This window comes from Alexandromys fortis, unplaced genomic scaffold (genome assembly GCF_014885135.2).
Source record: "Alexandromys fortis isolate MF-2015 unplaced genomic scaffold, M_Fortis_MF-2015_v1.1 scaffold_62, whole genome shotgun sequence".
NCBI classification, from domain to species: Eukaryota; Metazoa; Chordata; class Mammalia; order Rodentia; family Cricetidae; genus Alexandromys; species Alexandromys fortis.
The window spans coordinates 6,661,047-6,679,270 of record NW_026067942.1 but is presented as its reverse complement, the minus strand read 5'-3'; the positions used below and the strand labels follow the sequence as shown (position 1 = coordinate 6,679,270).

General features: G+C 41.1%; 1 protein-coding gene across 1 annotated transcript in view; it reads left to right on the top strand.

Moving 5' to 3' along the window:
* Dtl (denticleless E3 ubiquitin protein ligase homolog) overlaps positions 1-18,013 on the top strand; it is a 37,402-nt gene extending 19,389 nt beyond the window's left edge. Inside the window, exons 10-14 of the mRNA XM_050148178.1 lie at positions 1,804-1,916; positions 7,478-7,567; positions 9,835-9,970; positions 12,901-13,739; positions 15,057-18,013. Coding sequence (XP_050004135.1) covers positions 1,804-1,916; positions 7,478-7,567; positions 9,835-9,970; positions 12,901-13,739; positions 15,057-15,155 — 1,277 coding nt within the window. The 3' untranslated portion in view covers positions 15,156-18,013. The remainder of the gene's footprint in view (positions 1-1,803; positions 1,917-7,477; positions 7,568-9,834; positions 9,971-12,900; positions 13,740-15,056) is intronic.
* The last annotated feature ends 211 nt before the right edge of the window (positions 18,014-18,224 follow it).

Genomic DNA, 18,224 nt, shown 5'->3' with positions numbered 1-18,224 from the left:
AGAGAGAGAGAGAGAGAGAGAGAGAGAGAGAGAGAGAGAGACTATATTAAATGTGTGTTTAAAAAGCATCTGGTAATTACTTCCCTTCTCAAGACTTTGGAAAGAACCAGAACTTCATGCTTGAATGATTTTCTTTTTTTTATTTTAGTATTATAGTGTATTAAGTAATAGTTATATCCCATGCCCAGTTCAGCATAGAGAAACTAAGTTAATGTCAAGCATAATAGCACATGCTTTTAATCGCAGCTTTGGGACACTGAGGCAGGAGGAGCAGGAATTCTGTCTCCACCTCAAAACAACAAGAAAACCAAAGTGACCGAATTATAATTTAAGCTATTGTACGATTTTAGGAGAATTTATGCCATATTTGAAATATTTTCAATTTGTTTCATACCAGCTTTTCCTAGGCCAGCAGAGGGTAATAAAAACGTGGTTTGTGGGGAAATTCAATTTATAATTTTCTGTTCATAATTTAGTATAGAAAATGACTAATTTCCATTTTGGAACAGTATTCAGAATGAAGGAGCCTCTTTATTTAAGTCTTTATCATAGTGAGAGTTTCTTTTCTTAGTTTTATGTTTTTTTTTGTTTTTTTTTTTTTCAGACAGGGTTCACAGTGTAACCCTTGCTGTCTTAGAACTCAATCTGTTGGCCAGGCTGGCCTCAACCTTAGAGATCTGCCTGCTGCTTCCTGAGTTCTGAGATAAAAGGCATGTGCCACCACTACCTAGCTATCATAGTGTGTTTAGGATATATCTAAATTGATTGCTGTTGAACTTTATTTTATAGTAAAAATCTCTGATGCAGAGCATTTTTGATAATAGGGTTTCTATTTTTAAGTATGTATAGGTATTATGTCTACATGCACACTACAGAGTTCTGCACAATTGTGAGCCTTGGTGTGGGTGCTGGGAATTGAACGCAGGTCCTCTGGAAGAGCAACCAATACTCTTAACTCTGAGCCATTTCTGCAAAACCATGTTTTGTTTTGTTTTTCTTTAAAAGGTCTAAGTAAACAGTTTTTCTATTTAGAAATAGAATGGATATCTGTGAGCACTCAACCAAAAGCCACTGAAGTTTCTACGGCTGCCTCGTTCCCTCTGTTAAGCATTCAAATGTTATTTTTACTTCTGATATATCTGTAAATTTTCTGGTAGCTGAGCTTTCCCCTTTAAATTTTCTGTAATGTGTTGATGCCAGCAGTCTTAAGAGCACATTATATAAGGTATGGTTACTTACTCTTTCTCTATGAGAAATTGAGTGACTTACAGGTGAACATACATTGTGCCCCTCTAGGTCTTCCTGTCATTCAGCCTGTTAAAAAGAGTTGAATTAAAAAAAAAAAATCTCTGCATCTCAGCCAGAATTCAAATAATTCTTTTCACTGACTTTTACCTTTTTGTGCAGCAAATATTTGAAGTTTTATACTGTTTAAAGTAAGATCTAGCATGATGTGAGATGTACCCTCAAGAAGTTTACAGTCAGTGGAGAAATAAGATGAGTATTTTCCATGGAGAAAATCCTCCTGTAGGATAAGGACATGGGCACAATCTACATTTACTATAGGATTAGACATCAGCTTTCTTGCTCATGACATTGTCATCTGACATTTGTTCCTATTGAACTCACTAGACTGGGTCTAGCACAACCTTCTCGTTCTGTGTTTAGTACTTAGCTCCCTATTATATGGTAGCAGGTTGAAGCAATGATAACACTTGTATGAGTTGTGTGTGAGTGTCATTTGCATTCATTTGAATACTGGAAATGATAGAAACCAAGTGATTTGGTTTTCTCCTCTGGCAGTGGCTGTCTTCAATGGACACCAGAATTCTACCTTTTATGTAAAATCAAGTCTTAGTCCAGATGACCAGTTTTTAATCAGTGGTTCGAGTGATGAAGCTGCCTACATTTGGAAGGTAAGCTGTCAAATACCCACAGATAGAATGCTTTTGTCCAGTATGAGGTGTACTTAGTACAAGCACACACTGCTGACTTTTTGCACCAACTGTTCGCAAGGTCATTTCTTGCTTTGTGCTTCCTTTTCTGAATATCTTTTATTTCAAAAATGGCATTCTGTGTCCTGCTGTAGCACGATTAATAAAAACTCAGAGACAGATATTGGGGTTCAACCTGAAGGCCAGAAAAGCAAAGCAGCCAGTTATTGACTCTTACCTCGACCTTAGTCTGAAATGGCGGTCCTGCCTCCAGGAATCCTCAGAATGAGACTGAGACTGAGAGCTGCCTCCTCCTGTCTTGTATCCCTCTCTAGTTCTGGGATTAAGGGCATGCACCATTACCACCTGGTTTCTATGGCAAGCGAGTGTGGCTACTGGAATTAAAGGTGTGTGTTATTGCTGCCTGGTCTGTAAGGCTGACCAGTGTGGCTGTTTTACTTTTCTGATCTTTGGGTAAGCTTTATTTATTAAAATACAAATGAAAGATCACTAAATCCTGCTTCGCAGGAACCATTACGTACAACTGCCCATTCTGCTCTATCTTATCAGACTTTGAGTGTCACGTCCCATACTCGGACTTCCAAAGAGCTGCCTGCAGAACAGTTGCTCAAAACTTTCGGTGTAATAACTGCTTTTCTTACTCCTTTTTTTTATAGCAATATCTGGCCCTTGGGCCATTAAGCATGTTCAATGTTTGTTGACTGAGGTTTCTGTCCCACCTGGTCCTGCAGTCATTCAGTCCCAAAGAAACACACAGAGGCCTACATTAATCATAAACTGGTTGGCCTAGTAGCTCAGGCTTCTTATTAACTCTTATAACTTACATCAGCTCATAATTCTTGTCTGTGTTAGCCACATGGCTTGGTTCCTTTTTCGGTGAGGCAGTCACATCTTGCTTGCTGTGTCTGGCTTCCTCTCTGGGCGATGACTGCAGACTTGAGTCTTCTTTACTCTCCCCAGAATTCTCATTGTCCCGCCTATACTTACTGCCTAGCTACTGGCCAATCAGTGTTTATTTAAAATACAAGTGACAGGGTACAGACCATTGTCCCACAGCAAATGTTTAGCAGATATTTAAGACAATTCATTTTCTATTTTTTTTTTAATTTATTTATTATGTATACAACATTCTGCCTCTGTGTATTCCCACATGCCAGAAGAGGGCACCAGATCTCATTACAGATGGTTGGGAGCCACCATGTGGTTGCTGGGAATTGAACTCATGACATCTGGAAGAGCAGACAGTGCTCTTAACCACTGAGCCATCTCTCCAGTCCCCTCATTTTCTTATTTTATAGAGTGTCCATTACTGTTTAAGTCATTGTGTACATCTTAAAAACCATATTTTATGTATTCATATTCTAAAACAATCTTCCATAAACCAAGAAACTTAGATGATGTTAATAGAAAAGTCTTGGGGAAAGTGCAAATGAATGACTCTTAGACTGGAGCTGGAAAGTAACTGCTCCCCACTGACAGCTTTTAGTGACATTTTCCCTGTGTTCCCAAGGTGAGATGCCATTCTAGCCGAGACACGTGTGCTGGGCTCCTCTCTAATACACATATTTCTTATTGGAGTTTTAAATGAGAATTTTCTTATGAGTAAATACTTGAGATGTATATATAAGTACAAATCTTACAAAAATAGTTTTTACCTGTTTTCTTTACTCTTTTTAAATGTCTCTGTGTAGTACTAGTTACAATTGCTTCTCTCTTGTTTGTATTTAAAATTTTGAGTTTCAAAGTTTTAATTCTTTGTGCTTTCTGTTTTTTCCTCACTGTCTTACTACTTTTATTTCTCTAACTCCCTACTTTGTAACAGAATTTTACTCATTCCACAAGCCTGTCATTTGGGGTTTCTTTTTTGCAAGAAAACAACTGAAATTTTAGATGTATCAGAAAACATAATAAAATGGCTAGTTCCATAAAGTACACATGATTATGTATGTAACTAAATATATACATTTAAATGTTCTTGCCAGGTTTTAAAATTTCTCTAGCACGGGTCCTTTTAAAATGGGAATCGAGGGGCTGCACACTAGGTACTTGATTGAGTTTCTAGCCTATTCTTACTAGAGATCCCATCTGTGGCCACCACACATGGTTGACCCTAACTGAATTCCCAGGCTTGGTTCCGTGTCACCACTGAGTGACGTGGTTCAGACAGGATGTCCTCCTGCCTGTCCGCACATAGCTCAGTGTGAAGGCCCTGATATTTGAGATCTTGGCAAGCTTACTGCTCTTAAAATTGAATTTGCCCAGTGAGATGTCGTTTCTCTTTTCCCTTATTAAAGGAGGAGGGGTTTAAATAGGAGTCCATACAGGCTGAGTGTCCAGACCACTGAAGGTGTTGTGTCTAAAGGGTTAGCTTGGGCTTTCGTATTGCATCTGTTCTGTGCTGAAGCCTTCCCATAAGGAAAGAATAAGGAAAGAGTTTGTATCTTCCAGCAAAAGAGGACGGCCTTTGTAGATGCCTCACGCCACATTATCATCTGTGGACTGTGATACTGAGGTCCAAAATTCTAAAACACACACACACAAACATTGAGCATTCTGCTTTTTAGTTTCTTCCTGCCTCTTGTCCCAACCTGTACCTCCACCCCCGCTTCCCCTGTCTGTCCCTGGTCCATCCACTGAATAGTACTGAAGTGGTTATAAATAAACTGATTTGGCACGGCCATTCTGCCGCTGACCAGTAGAACACTGAGCCTGACACTTTAGGAAGTGTAAATGATCTCATGGCAAAAATAAAGATTAGATTTGGTTTCCAATTGGGCAGAGTAAGGAGATTTTGTGAGGGAAAGTGCTGATGGATTTTTTTTGTATGCCTAAGTACTCAAAGTGCTCTATGAGTTCTTAAGGTTAGAGCCATTTGCTTCAAGAGGTGTCTCTTAATTTTAACTTTCGGGTTCCTATGCCTTAAGCATTCTATAAAAGGTAGAATATGTAAAAGAGGACAGTTTTCTGTATTGACCACCCCAAAATGTTTAGGTTATTTTTTTAAATAAGTTTCCTTACTACTCAAAATGGAAGCTTTTTAAAAATTAAATGAAATAATTATAGTAATGGTTTTTAAAGAAAATTGAAGTTTAAAAGTTACTGGAATTAAAGTGAATTCAAAGCCATCTGAATTTCACAAGGGAAAAATTCATCTTACTTAAAGTAGTCAAAGAGCAAGTATTGTACCTAAGATAGTCCTGAGCTATCGAAGCTCTTGTCATCAAAATTCACAAAGTTTATCACTTCTGTCCCTTCTCCTTTTTATTAAAAGAGAATTTAGAGGTTGGGTATAGTTGTGCACACCTGTAATTGCAGCACCCAGGAATTACGTACAAGAGAATTTTGAGTTTGAGGAGAGCTTGGGCAGGGCAAGACTATTTACAAAAAAATACAAAGACGGATTTAAGAGTTGAAAGTATAGAACAGTGTTAGAATGCTTGCCTAGCATGAATGTGACCCTGTCTGTGTTTGGTTCCCTAGCATCACCAAATAATATTAAAGTGTACACTTCAGTATACACACTGTTGGGCAACCTTTTGCACTAATTCCTGAATGTCACACAGGAAGAAACCACATTATCCTGTGTCTTCATAGTCACTCCTTACCGTTGCCACATTATATATTCTTTATCTCTCCTCTCTGGATTTTTGTGTATTTGAAACATTTTATATAAACTATCACATAATATATGGCATTGGGTGTTTGACCTTAATTTAGCATATTTTTCAGGTTCAGACATATTGCACAATACTTCATTTCTTCCAAGTGCTGAAGAATATTCTACTTTATAAGCAAGCCATATTTTATCTGCTTACCAGTTGGTGGTGATTTTAGATGGTCAAAGTTTTTTACTGCTATTTAAACTCTGCTGTCACCATTTGTATGTTTTTACTTGCGTGTGTTTTCTGTTCTCTGAGGAGGTGTATGCCAAAGAATAGAGTTAGTAAACCATATGATATTGAAAGTACATCTCTGGTTTTTTTTAGGCCCTCCCACCTATTTTTTTATATGTAAAGTACCTGGTTTATGTATTCAATGAATAAATGCCAACTTTATTACTATTAATATTGCTTCTTTAGTAAGTTTTTACAAGGGTTCTTTTTCTTTGAGGCCCTGTAGACAGAACTAGGTACATGCTGTTGGCAGGCACTTGGTTTTTCTTAACTTTAATATTTTGTATAAACAATTAGATTCTCCTCAGTGCTGTGATGGAGAAGCTAAGGAACAGGTGGGATCATAGGATGGCAGGAAGAAGTAATGTTCACCAGAGATGTCCACAGACGTGAGGATTTCCCCTCCCTTTAATCTGTTTGAATCTTGAGTAGAGAGAAACTTAAGGGTCTAGGGTCTTCACAAACAGAAAGGAAGGAAAAATTCTGACTGCTGCGATAGTAAGAAACTATCGTTTATAGTCCTTTCTAAAGTATATTTTTCTTTGAGTGAATGAATTATAGTCCATGGTATTGTAGAACTCGGCAATAATATCCATGCAGATTGAGAGAAAGCTGCCTTATCTGTTAATACATTAAACTTTAACTTAACGAGGCAGACTGAACTCTGTCCTTTGTTTTTGCCATTTTAATCATTGCACATTTGCCAGGTAGCAAAGATAAGGAGTAGTAATGATGAGTTAGATAACCCCATGAATCAGAATCAAGTCTCTTAGCTGTAATTTGAGAAACCTGTTAAGCTGACTTAGTCACTGTCACAAATATTCTTTCTAAAGTTGCCTCCGCTTCATGCAAATGATCTGATTCAGAGCCTTGGGAAAATAGAGAATGCATTCTCTAAGGTCCTTGTTCTCCAAATACATGTACTAATAATAGCAATGTGAGTTTGTCCTCTAGTCCTGTGTGCTTTGAAAGGTATTGATAGCTCTGGAATGAGTTGGCTGTACAGTGTGCTATCAAGTGCCTATCACTGGAAGTATCCAGTGATAGGATTCTCGGTGATGTGTACAGTCTGACCTCTCAATACATTAAAGACATTAAATTGTCCTTCAAACAAATTGACTGAAAATTTTGAATGAAAAGTTAAAAATTATGGCTTATATCTTCAAATTGAAGGTTGTCACATTCAAAATGAAGGATGATATTTTGGATTTTGTCATAGTAAGTATGTCTTGCCTTGGGGACAAACTGGCCTCTTATTCTAAAAGAGCTGTTTGCCTGTTTCAGGTACCTTCAGGACTCAGTTGCTTTAATATTCCTTGAAGTGGCTGACTATAGAAGATCTAAACATGTCTATGTGGTGTATAAACAGGACTGGGTTGAAGAGCATTACCTGGAACTGAATCTTGGCCCAGAAAGCCCAGTGGCTGATGGACAGTGCCAGAATTGCATTTTAGTTGAAATAAGAGCTGTCCTGTGTTTGGACCCATAGTCTTGAATTGAGTTTGACTGTTGAGCTCGACTGCTCCCCCGTTATTGACAACCCTAAAGCCCTGAGACATAGTTAAAGAGGTCCTGACTGCTGTGGGAACTAACACTGTTGTGCTGACATGTTCTTTCTGGTTTGGCCAGGTTTCCATGCCCTGGCATCCCCCTACTGTACTCCTGGGTCATTCTCAAGAGGTCACGTCTGTGTGCTGGTGTCCATCGGACTTCACCAAGGTTTGTGCATGCTAGATTTGTATATTTTCCCTAGGTTTATTTGAAAATGATACAGACTTTTATGTGTAGTCATTTAAAAGAATTTAGGACATATATCTCTTTCTCAACACACGTTTCCCCTGCTTTTTTCACCAGTACGAGGAATTATTATATACTAAAGAAGTAAAGTTGGACTTATAGTTCACTAAGTCATTCTTTTTCTTATATATAGAATGAAATTTTGAACTGAAGATTCATTTTAAAATCTGAAATGAAGGTCTAGGGGGATGGCTCAGCTTAAAGAGAACCTGAGTTTGGTTCTTAGCATCCACATGAACATCAGGTGACTACCAGTAGTCTAGCCCCAGGGGGAACCAATGCATCTGTCCTCCATGTGTGCCTGTTCTCACAAGTGCAGGTGCACACACAGCTTAAACTATAATAGCACCAGAAATAGAAGTCATGTCTGTATATGGAAAGTTTTGTTGCTTGTCTTGTTCTTGACTTTAGGTGTTTTGTAGTCTTCCAGAGACTTTATGTCTAGTGCATTAGCGTACTGTTGGCATTTCAGAACTCCCGGGTTGCTCATAGGATTTGCTTGTTTGTATCCCTACTACATTTCTTTGGTTAGCTTCAGGAAAGCTCTTTTTTATAAACATACACAAAAACAGATTTCACTGTGATGCTTTCATGTACTTAGAGCCTTGTTCTTGCTCATACAGACCTTTCTTAAACTTATTGCTTTAGGTGTCAATTAATATTCTGACATTCTCTTCAAAATCCCATGTAATTTCTAACTGAATTCCTGCTTTTTACATGGGTTATCAGATAAACTTGTATTTTGTTTGTTTATGTTTGGGGTTTTTTGGGGGTTTTTTGTTTTGTTTTGTTTTGTTTTTTTTTTTAGTTTTGTGGATTTTTGTTCAGAGAGAACATCTTGCTGCTATATAGCTCAGAGCTTTGAACGCTGTCCTCCTGCCCTGCCCTAGTCTCCCAGGTGCTAGGACTACAGGTGTGCATCATTGTGCTCAGCTTTTAAGGGTTTCTAAATAAGATAAAGAATGTAAAGGAAGCTGGGCTGTGATGGCGCACTCCTTTAACCCCAACACTTAAGAGGTTCAAAGCCAGCCTGGTCTACAAAGTGAGTTCTAGGACAGCAGGACTGTTAGACAGAAAAACCCTGTCTCAGAAAACAAAGACGATGTGAAGGCCCATATGTACTAAAGATGCCTATAAATATAATTATTGTCACTGTAGCACTCGTGGCATTCCATTATTTTTCGTTGAGAAGTGAAGTGTGTGTGTGTCGTCTTTTGGCCTCCCAGTAAGGGAAGGAAAATGTTGCCTGTCTCTTGGGGGCCACGACTTAAAAGAACATGTGTTCTTTTTTCCTCTGTGTTAGTGACTGAAATAGAGAAATGATATAAACAAATGCTGGGGAACAGCTCTGGCAGCAGTGGCCATTTGCCTCTAGCTCTTCAAGCTGGACTTTCTCTGCCATAAAAGGCTCGGGACCAAGATCAGGAATAGTCGGATATTTTTAAAGGGGCAAAGGTTATTTTTAACTTCTTTCAGCCTAGTGAACTTTTGTTTTCCTGCATTGCTCCTTTACCTATCTGAAAAAGCATCTCAGAGGTTTGGGTTTATTGTACTCTTCTTGCGGCCTGCTGGAGTCACAAGCTAAGTCTGATCTGGGAAATGTCCTCAATTCTTTAACAATAAGATAAGCACGCAGAATTTAGAAGAAAATTGTAGAAATTAAATAGTGATGATATGTACTAATTGATCATTTCACAGAAAGAATAAAAGGAAATCTTAATTACATATGGTTATAGAAAGAATGTTAAAGACGTGAATTGCCTGGGTTCTTGAGAGACCAAAAGGAAAATGAGCCTACTGACAGTGTACTTGAGAGCCCTTTACTGTTCCTGTAGAGGATACAGGCTCAGCACCCAGCACACAGCCATCTTCATTTCCACAGGATAGGATGCTCTTTTCTGGGCTCTGCTGACACATGTGTACAGGCAGAGCACACATAAAAAGACAAATCTTTTTAAAAAATGAATTACTGCTAATAGGTTTCTCAGTGGAAAATACATTTTAAAAAGAAACTGAAATTTGCATCGTTGTGAAGCTGGTGTGATTCTCTGAAACAAGGGGTGCTGTTGTCTGTGCTGTGTCGCAGCAGACAAAATAAGTGGTCGCTTATGATCCCTTCCTTAGGGCACAACTGCTTTAGATTTTGTTCTTGATCTTTGAAACTTCATCACTCTTCTATTGGTTCTTAGATTGCTACCTGCTCTGATGATAATACACTGAAAATCTGGCGCTTGAATAGAGGTCTGGAAGAGAAACCCGGAGGTGATAAACATTCCATGGTGGGCTGGACCTCTCAGAAGAAAAGAGAGACGAAAGCTGGCCTAGGTAAGGGTAGCATGCCTTTTCCAAGGTTTCTTGGTTTTCTTAGTTGAGTTATACTGAGTGCTATGGGAGGCTAGATTTGCCCTTGTTTTGTGGGGGGGGTTGTTTGTTTGTTTTTTGTTTTTTTGTTTGTTTTTTTGTTTTTTTGAGACAGGATTTCTCTGTAGCTTTAGTGCCTATCCTGGAACTAGCTCTTGTAGACCAGGCTGGCCTCGAACTCCCAGAGATCTGCCTGCCTCTGCCTCCCGAGTGGTGGGATTAAAGGTGCGCCACCACCGCCCGGCTTTTTTGGTATTTTTAAAGGAAAGCACCACCCTGGCATTTCTTAGAGAGAACTGCCCTGCTTTGTTCATCATCTGTGGAAGGTCTCGTGTATAGTAACGGGTTTAGTCAGCAGATAGTCATGGGCTGTGCACTCTTCTTAGTTTTGTTTAGCAATGAGGAACAAACATCTTACTCGTGGGTGGCGATAAGTAAGCTGAAATAACGTACATCAAGTAAAGGAGAGAAGAATGGAAATGTGCTGTCAGGTGTCTCTGTGATGGCATGGCCTTCGGGAGCAGGAGTGCACCTGGCATGTTGTCGGCCTCTAGAAGGGTAGTGAGGGACAGCGGGAAAGTTCCTGCCTGATGCCTTACTCCCAACATTCAGGAAAAGTGTGGGTTTGAGGCTAGTGTGACCTTGTCTCAAGAACAAAAGGCAAAGCATAGAAGAATCTATTTAACAATATTTTAAGAACCCACAGAATATGCCAAAGGATAACATGTACAGTTTAAGGGGGAATTTTTAAGGATGGTTTTGAGGGCTTTTACTTCAGGCTACACAGGATGGAATTGTCCTAATCTAGATAAGAATTGCTACAGATTTAGGAAGGAAGCTAGAGTTTGATTTTAATGTACCATGACATTGTTTTACATCCAACGGGTGTCAAGGAGACAGTTTTAACTCTGCAAGTTAGGATGGGGGTGGTAAATTTGGGGTAACTTGTGATAACAGCTGTAGCTAAAAAAGCAAATAGAGCAAGGAAGGACCTGAGCTATTAGACACCAGCGTTTCTTTAGAGGAGGTGGTGCTACAGACTACTGGACAGACACTGCCCGAGCTAGAAACAGAAGACCTATGAGCTTACCTTTGCTTTTGCAGTTTGGAGCTTATGAAACAAACAACCTTGCTGGAGTGATGATGGCCTATGATGGCCTACCTGGTCTATCAGGACAGTGGGGAAAGATCTCAAGACACTGGTTGCCTCCCTTTAATTGAGGGGTTTATTACAAAGGAAAGGAGAGCAGCTCAGGAGAAGATGATGTTTGATTGGGTGGAATCAAATGAGAGTTGCTGACGGTTCCACCGTGTAAAGTGCTCAAGTGCTCTCTCCGTCCAGTTGTCGAGCAGTGTAGACATGGACTGCTCTGCTGTGCTGTCTCCTTTAGGACGCCATATAGCAAGTGCAGTTCAGTTGAACCAGCCTTCAGTCCTTGGGTGATGGTGACATTACTCCAAAGAGGATTGCCGAGTAACAACCTGATCTGGGTGCCAATGGCTGGTACGCTTGCCATTTGGCCCTTAGGCCTGCTTCCAGAATAGACTGGCTGCTGTTGACCACACTACCATTTTTGAGAATGCTGTCTTTTTTAATGCTATCTGCAAAGGCATAAACTTCTTCCCTCTGACCTACTTTGTCCAGCCAGCACCAGCTCGATTGCTTACTGTTGTGTAACTGTACTCTAGTTGGAGATCTCACAGCACTGTTGAGGTTCTCAGTCTTGGGTAGGCATCAGAACCACTTGTGGAGCTTTTGAAAAATGTATACATTGTCAGTCATGGATTTTGTGAGTTTTGTGTAGAGGTCAAGTGTTTGTGTTTTCGTAAAGCTCTGGGTAAATCTGTCATGCAGCCAAGATTGAGACACTGGTCTAGGCATTGAGTGACAGGATGATTATCCTAATTGCCAAGATAACTTACACTTGTTCAAGCTCAGGTGTTTGTTGTCGTTTGGTTAGACAGCAGGGTAGTTACTGTCAGTTTCCTAGTGCTTCTGTCACTGCCTTATTGTTGACAGCCATGAAGTTCCACGCTGTTTAATAATTCCTTACTAAACACTAAATCCACACACACACACACACACACACACACACACACACACACACACACACACCCCGCTCACTAGCTAGCTTAGGAAGCAGGTGCAAAACAATATAGTAACTACTGTAACCATTTCTCCTGGCCATACTAGTGAATGGCTCTGAGAACCCAGTGTCTTCTGTGACAGGATAGCTGGGTTAGGAAGAGTCTGTGAATATGGGGCTACTGGATTCTTCAAGCATGGGGATTTTTGCCTAACAAGAAAGAAGCCAAAAGTACACATGAACTGAGACGGGTGGAGTAGTGCACAGCCTGTTGAGAAAAGCAGTGCGTCCTCCCTATTGCAGAGCCTGAAGTAGTATGTGTGGGAATGACTCTGACCTCTCAGTTTAACCCATTTCTATTCATCTGCGTATCGCCACGTGACAGTGGCTTACTGGGAAGGGTTCGGCATGTCTGTCTCTGGCAGCTCCATGGTGTTTCTCTTCGCCTTCCTTCTCCCAGCATTCAGTTTTGTCTTCCCCGCTTACCTAAGTTCTGCCCTATCAACAGGCCAGGGCTGTTACTTTATTCATTAACCAATGAAAGCAGCGCATGGACAGAAGGACCTCCCACACCACTTGCAAACACTGAAACTGTTCAGAGTGGTCTGCTGGTGCTTTAATGATTTTATCTTTCCTGGGTTTTGCAAGTGTGTGTTTTACTTCAGGGTGTTTGGGGAGCAGTCAGTTAGAAAAGGCGTAGGAAAAATGCTGGGAGGCTGTGGTGCAGATGGGATGGTTTCCCTGGGTGAGCATCCAAGGCCTGTGCATCGTTTTCTTTCTGATTTTCATGCTTCTCTTCATTTTCAGTAATGGTATCGAATAGCCAGAGTACTCCTGCCAAAGCCCCCAGAGCCAAGAGCAGTCCGTCCATTTCCTCTCCATCAGCAGCAGCTTGTACTCCAAGCTGTACTGGAGACCTCCCTCTTCCTTCAAATACCCCCACATTCCCAGTCAAAACTACCCCTGCCAAGACCCGGTCTCCAGTTGGCAGAAGAGGCTCCACCTCTTCTGTGTCTCCCAAGCCCCTCTCATCTTTCAAGATGTCTCTTAGAAACTGGGTGACCCGAACACCTTCCTCGTCACCTCCCGTCACTCCACCTGCTTCTGAGACAAAGATCTCATCTCCAAGAAAAGCCCTCATTCCTGTGAGCCAGAAGTCGTCCCAAGCAGATGCTTGCTGTGAATCTAGAAATAGAGTGAAGAGGCGTCTAGACTCGAGCTGTCTGGAGAGCGTGAAACAGAAGTGTGTGAAGAGTTGCAGCTGTGTCACCGAGCTCGACGGCCAGGTGGAGAGCCTCCATCTGGATCTGTGCTGCTGCCTCTCCAGCAACCAGGACGCCCTCAGCAAGGACTCCACAGGTCCTGCCAAATCAAGCAAAATTGAAGGCACTGCCGCTGCAAGCATCTCGGAGCCTCCTTCGCCTGTTAGTACTTATGCTTCAGAAGGCTGTGGAACACTGCCTCTTCCTCTGAGACCTTGTGGAGAAGGGTCTGAGATGGTGGGCAAGGAGAACAGCTCCCCAGAGAATAAGAACTGGTTGTTAGCCATGGCAGCCAAACGGAAGGCTGAGAATTCATCTCCACGAAGTCCATCATCCCAGACACCCAGTTCCAGGAGACAGAGTGGAAAGACATCACCAGGCCCGGTAAGCCTTCAGGGTGGGAGGGTATATGTTCCTATTTGAAGGGGGCCAAATGCAGTTCTCAAGATGAACTTTGTGCTGAATTATTTGGCAGCCCTTTTACTCCATTAAACCCTTCATCTGCTCATACTCTTCGGTCTTTACTTCTTGATTCACTGAAGCCTTCTCACCATCCGGGGTGTCACTTCAGAAATATCTCTCCTGGGATACAGCATGGCATCTCTTTTTTAAGTAAAGTTGTTTTTCTCAGGAAACTTGCCAATACCCATAAGTAGATTGTTCAGCTTGTAATGAATTTTATGATCAAAATGGAACTTAGGTATTTCAAAGCAATTAAATTACAGATTCCTTGATTTTTATGGCTTTTCCCCAAGTTTGTGATTGTCTTGCATACACCAATATTCTGAATACTTGTGTCTGCTCTCTCAACATTCAGCAATTCAGTGTAATGTTACTGATCTTTCCAAGTCTCATTGACTGACATGACATTTGAATGGATGGTGTAGCAGAAATAAGTGAACCTTGCAAAGCATATGACAGATTGGTGAAGAGGGAAGTGAGCTTTGGGTGAGCCATGGACAGCAACAGAGGGACAGAGTGCTGTGTATCAGTGTGCAGTTACAGGAGGGGCGTTGGGCTCCTCTGTAACTCTGACTAACAAAGGAGGATGATGGGAACACAGCCCATAATTAAGGGCAGAACTTGGGTTTCCTTAGGCCAGTACTAGTAAGGTGAGTGTCCTGCCCCATTTGATGTCCTTAGCCTAGCCTGTGCTTCTAGGAAAGGCTACTTACTATGCAACCTGAAACAGTATTTTGCTGCAGAAAATGGGAAGTCAAACAAAGTTTCCTTCCCTCAAAAGTAGGAGTGCTCTGCACCTAGCCAAACATTTGTCATCAGTGTCTCTCTCCCATGGTTTTCTCTGACCCTCATGACCAAGGGTGAGGTGAAAATTATTTTCACTAATAATATAACTCTCAAAGCTTTAAGAATGGTGTGCTAATCTTAATCTTTTTAAGTTTTGGGATTTGTTTTTACATTTTATTGACTTGCAGGTTGTCACTGTGTAGTCTAGAGTAGATTTTAATTTGGGACTTTCCTGCCTTAGCCTCTCAGGTGCTGTGATTATGGGAGTGTGCTACCATATACAACTAATGTTTCTTTATCAGAACAATGCTGCTTTATTGGGAACCAGTGGAGAAGCTATCTGGCTTATCAGTGGAGGGGGCTGATTTTCTCAAGAGAATGGCAGCTATAACTGAGATACTTACTGAGATAATTTTGAACTTGGGAAGTCTCTAACTCTCCATTTTCTTCTAGGTCACCATTACTCCCAGCTCCATGAGGAAGATCTGTACGTACTTTCGTAGAAAGTCTCAAGATGACTTCTGTAGTCCTGAACACTCTACTGAGTTATAGATTCTAATCTGAAAGTTCACTAAACTTGGGTCTACAACGATGGCGGTGAAAGCGACTTTATAATTCTGCTCTTTAAGAAAGTGGTCATCTTTTCATTTTGGAAATTTTAGCAGACTTAGGTCACACCCACCGTCTAGTGTACACAGCTTCCTGGGTCGCACTGTTTCCGTTTCATGGGATGATTTGTCATCTGTAGCCTTTTCCAGCTGTCTGTGATATTGACATGCAGTTTATGGAAGCCGAAAGCAAGGCTCGCCTCTAGTTATCCTGAAACTTCTGTTTAGTGGAGAGTGTCTGTTAGTCCAGCACAGGACCCACCTGTGAAGGTCAATCTGGAGACATCCTCTGCACAAGATGCCTTAAGTGAGCATGGTCCTATCTGAAATATATAATCTGTTCACTCTACTTTTGTTTGTGTGTTTTTCAAACTGTATAAATGTGATATTCACGTAAGTGCATTCATATTGCTTCCATGTTAATATACAGTATCTTGAGTTGAAGTCATGATTATTTTAAATACAGTGATAAATATCAGCTAAGGGGAAAGTAGGAGAAAACAGAAAGCTGGACTGTTTCTTTGAAAGCTGTGGGGGTCCCATGGTACCAGATTTCTGTCACAGACCAGCATTGCTCTTGGGGTGGGGGTAGGGAGTTGTAAAGCACTTCCTTTTGTAAAATCGGTCGTTATTCACTGAAACCAGGGCTGGCAGTTAGGGATGTAGAGTAGAGCTCTCAGTTCTCTGAGGTTTGTGACTTTTTAATATCATCAGAATTTTAAGATAATTTCTTACTGGTATTTTTTATAAAAGATGTTAGCTCTAAACTGAAAATCCAGAACCCGGAAAAATTAGTCTTGTTTTTTTTTTTTTTTTTTTTTTTTTTTACAGAAAGCGCTAGCTCTCTAGCAAAATGTCATAGCACTTTATCTAAACAGTTAGTGCAGAAGTTGTGTCAGCTGACTCTAAATACTATGTGAGGTGCTTTAGCCCTTTTCCCTTAAAGACTTCACGTAGGCCCTCATGAATGAGCATCATTATGTCCCCCTGTGAAACCTTTTAGAAAGAAACTTTATGTTCACGGAAGGTTTCCGTCCCCTGGTTAGGAAAGAGGACTGGTTAAACTTCTATTTTTGTGATTTTTAAATCTTTTATTAAAACTTTAATTTGCCGGGCAGTGTTGGCGCATGCCTTTAATCCCAACACTCTGGAGGCAGAGGCAGGTGGATCTCTGAGTTCGAGGCCAGCCTGGTGTACAAAGCCAGGGCTATTTACACAGAGAAAACCCTGTCTTGGAAAAAAAAAATTAAAGGAAGTCGGATTACAGTCAAAAGCACACGTGTTGCAGCTTTAGCTGAGTGTTGAGGAATCTGCAGTGATGTTTGCTTGTTAACTGTTAAGCAATAGGGAGATAGTTTTAATGATGCATCCCTGCTAATAATGTTGGCGATCTCTTGCTTTGAAAGCCAGTAGTAGTCAGGAAAGCAGGTGGTTTGTTTCCGTGTCCGGCAGCACCGCAGAGTGAAGCTGGAGTCAGTGGCTGTCAGAAACTACAGGCTCTGCTTGGGAAACTATACCACAAATGGGTGCCAAAAGTCACACGGAACAAATTAGTAATTATCCCTGCCTTTTTTTAGTATCGGACTTTGAGCTGACTAAATAATAAGCCTTGTATTTTGTCTGATATCCTTTCCCAAGCCTTTTATGTTGGCCTAGACACAATCCACACAAAAAGGAGTAATAATCTAGAGTCCCTTTGCTTGCTTGTGAAATAAAATGTATTTGTTTGCAAAGATACAATCTAATTCAAACTGAAAGGTTCTAATAAACGTTTTCCTCAGACTTGGACTTCTAAGATGGCTTGGGTTACTTAGTACACTGTTTTGAATAAGAATGGCGCATTAATCTCCTATGTGAATGCTTAGACACCAGGGAATGGGACTGTTTGAAAGGATTAGGAGGTGAGGCCTTGCTGGAGGAAGTATGTTACTGTGGGTGGGCTTTGAGGTTCCAAAAGCCTGTGTGAGGCCCAGTCTGGCTCTCCTCCCTTCTCCCCCTACCTTGGCCTGTATATCAGTAGCTCTCAGATCTTAGCTACTGTTCCAGCTCCTCTGCTTCCTGCCGTGATAATGGACCAAGCCTCTGAAACTGTAAGCCCAGTTAAATGCTTTCTTTTATAAGAGTTGCCTTGGTCATGGTGTCTCTTGGCAGCAACAGAACAGTGTCTACAGCACTTGGTAAAAGAACATGGGTAAAGTAGTTCTTTGTCTAAATAAGTACTTTTGTCCCAAACTTGCCCATTTGGGTACATTCCAAACAGTCTGGCTATGTTGATATTAGTTTCTTTTGGCTTTTTTGTTTTGTTTTTCAAGACAGGGTTTTTCTGTGTAGCCTTGACTGACTGTACTGGAACTTGCTCTGTAGACCAGACTGACCTGGAACTCAGAGATCCACCTGCCTCTGCCTCCTGCGTGCTGGAATAAATAAAAGTGTGTGCTACCTGAAATCTCAAGGTCCGAATCAGGAGCAGAAGGAGAGCGAGCACGAGCAAGGAACTCAGGACCGCGAGGGGTGCACCCATACACTGAGACAATGGGGGTGTTCTATCGGGAACTCACCAAGGCCAGCTGGCCTGGGTCTGAAAAAGCCTGGGTTAAAACAGGTCTCACTGAACATAGCGGACAATGAGGACTACTGAGACCTCAAGAACAATGGCAATGGGTTTTTGATCCTACTGCACGTATTGGCTTTGTGGGAGCCTAGGCAGTTTGGATGCTCACCTTACTAGACCTGGATGGAGGAGGGTTGTCCTTGGACTTCCCACAGGGCAGAGAACCCTGATTGCTCTTTGGGCTGACGAGGGAGGGGGACTTGATTGGGGGAGGGGAGGGAAAGGGGAGGCGGAGGTGGGGAAGAGACAAATCTTTAATAAATTAATAAAAAAATAAATGAATAAATAAAAATAAATCTCAAATGCCTAAAAAAAAAAGTGTGTGCTACCACCTTCTGGTTTCTTTTGACTACTTCAAGACTTTGTGGCCATTGAATAATTAGTCTCTTAAAATATCTCTTA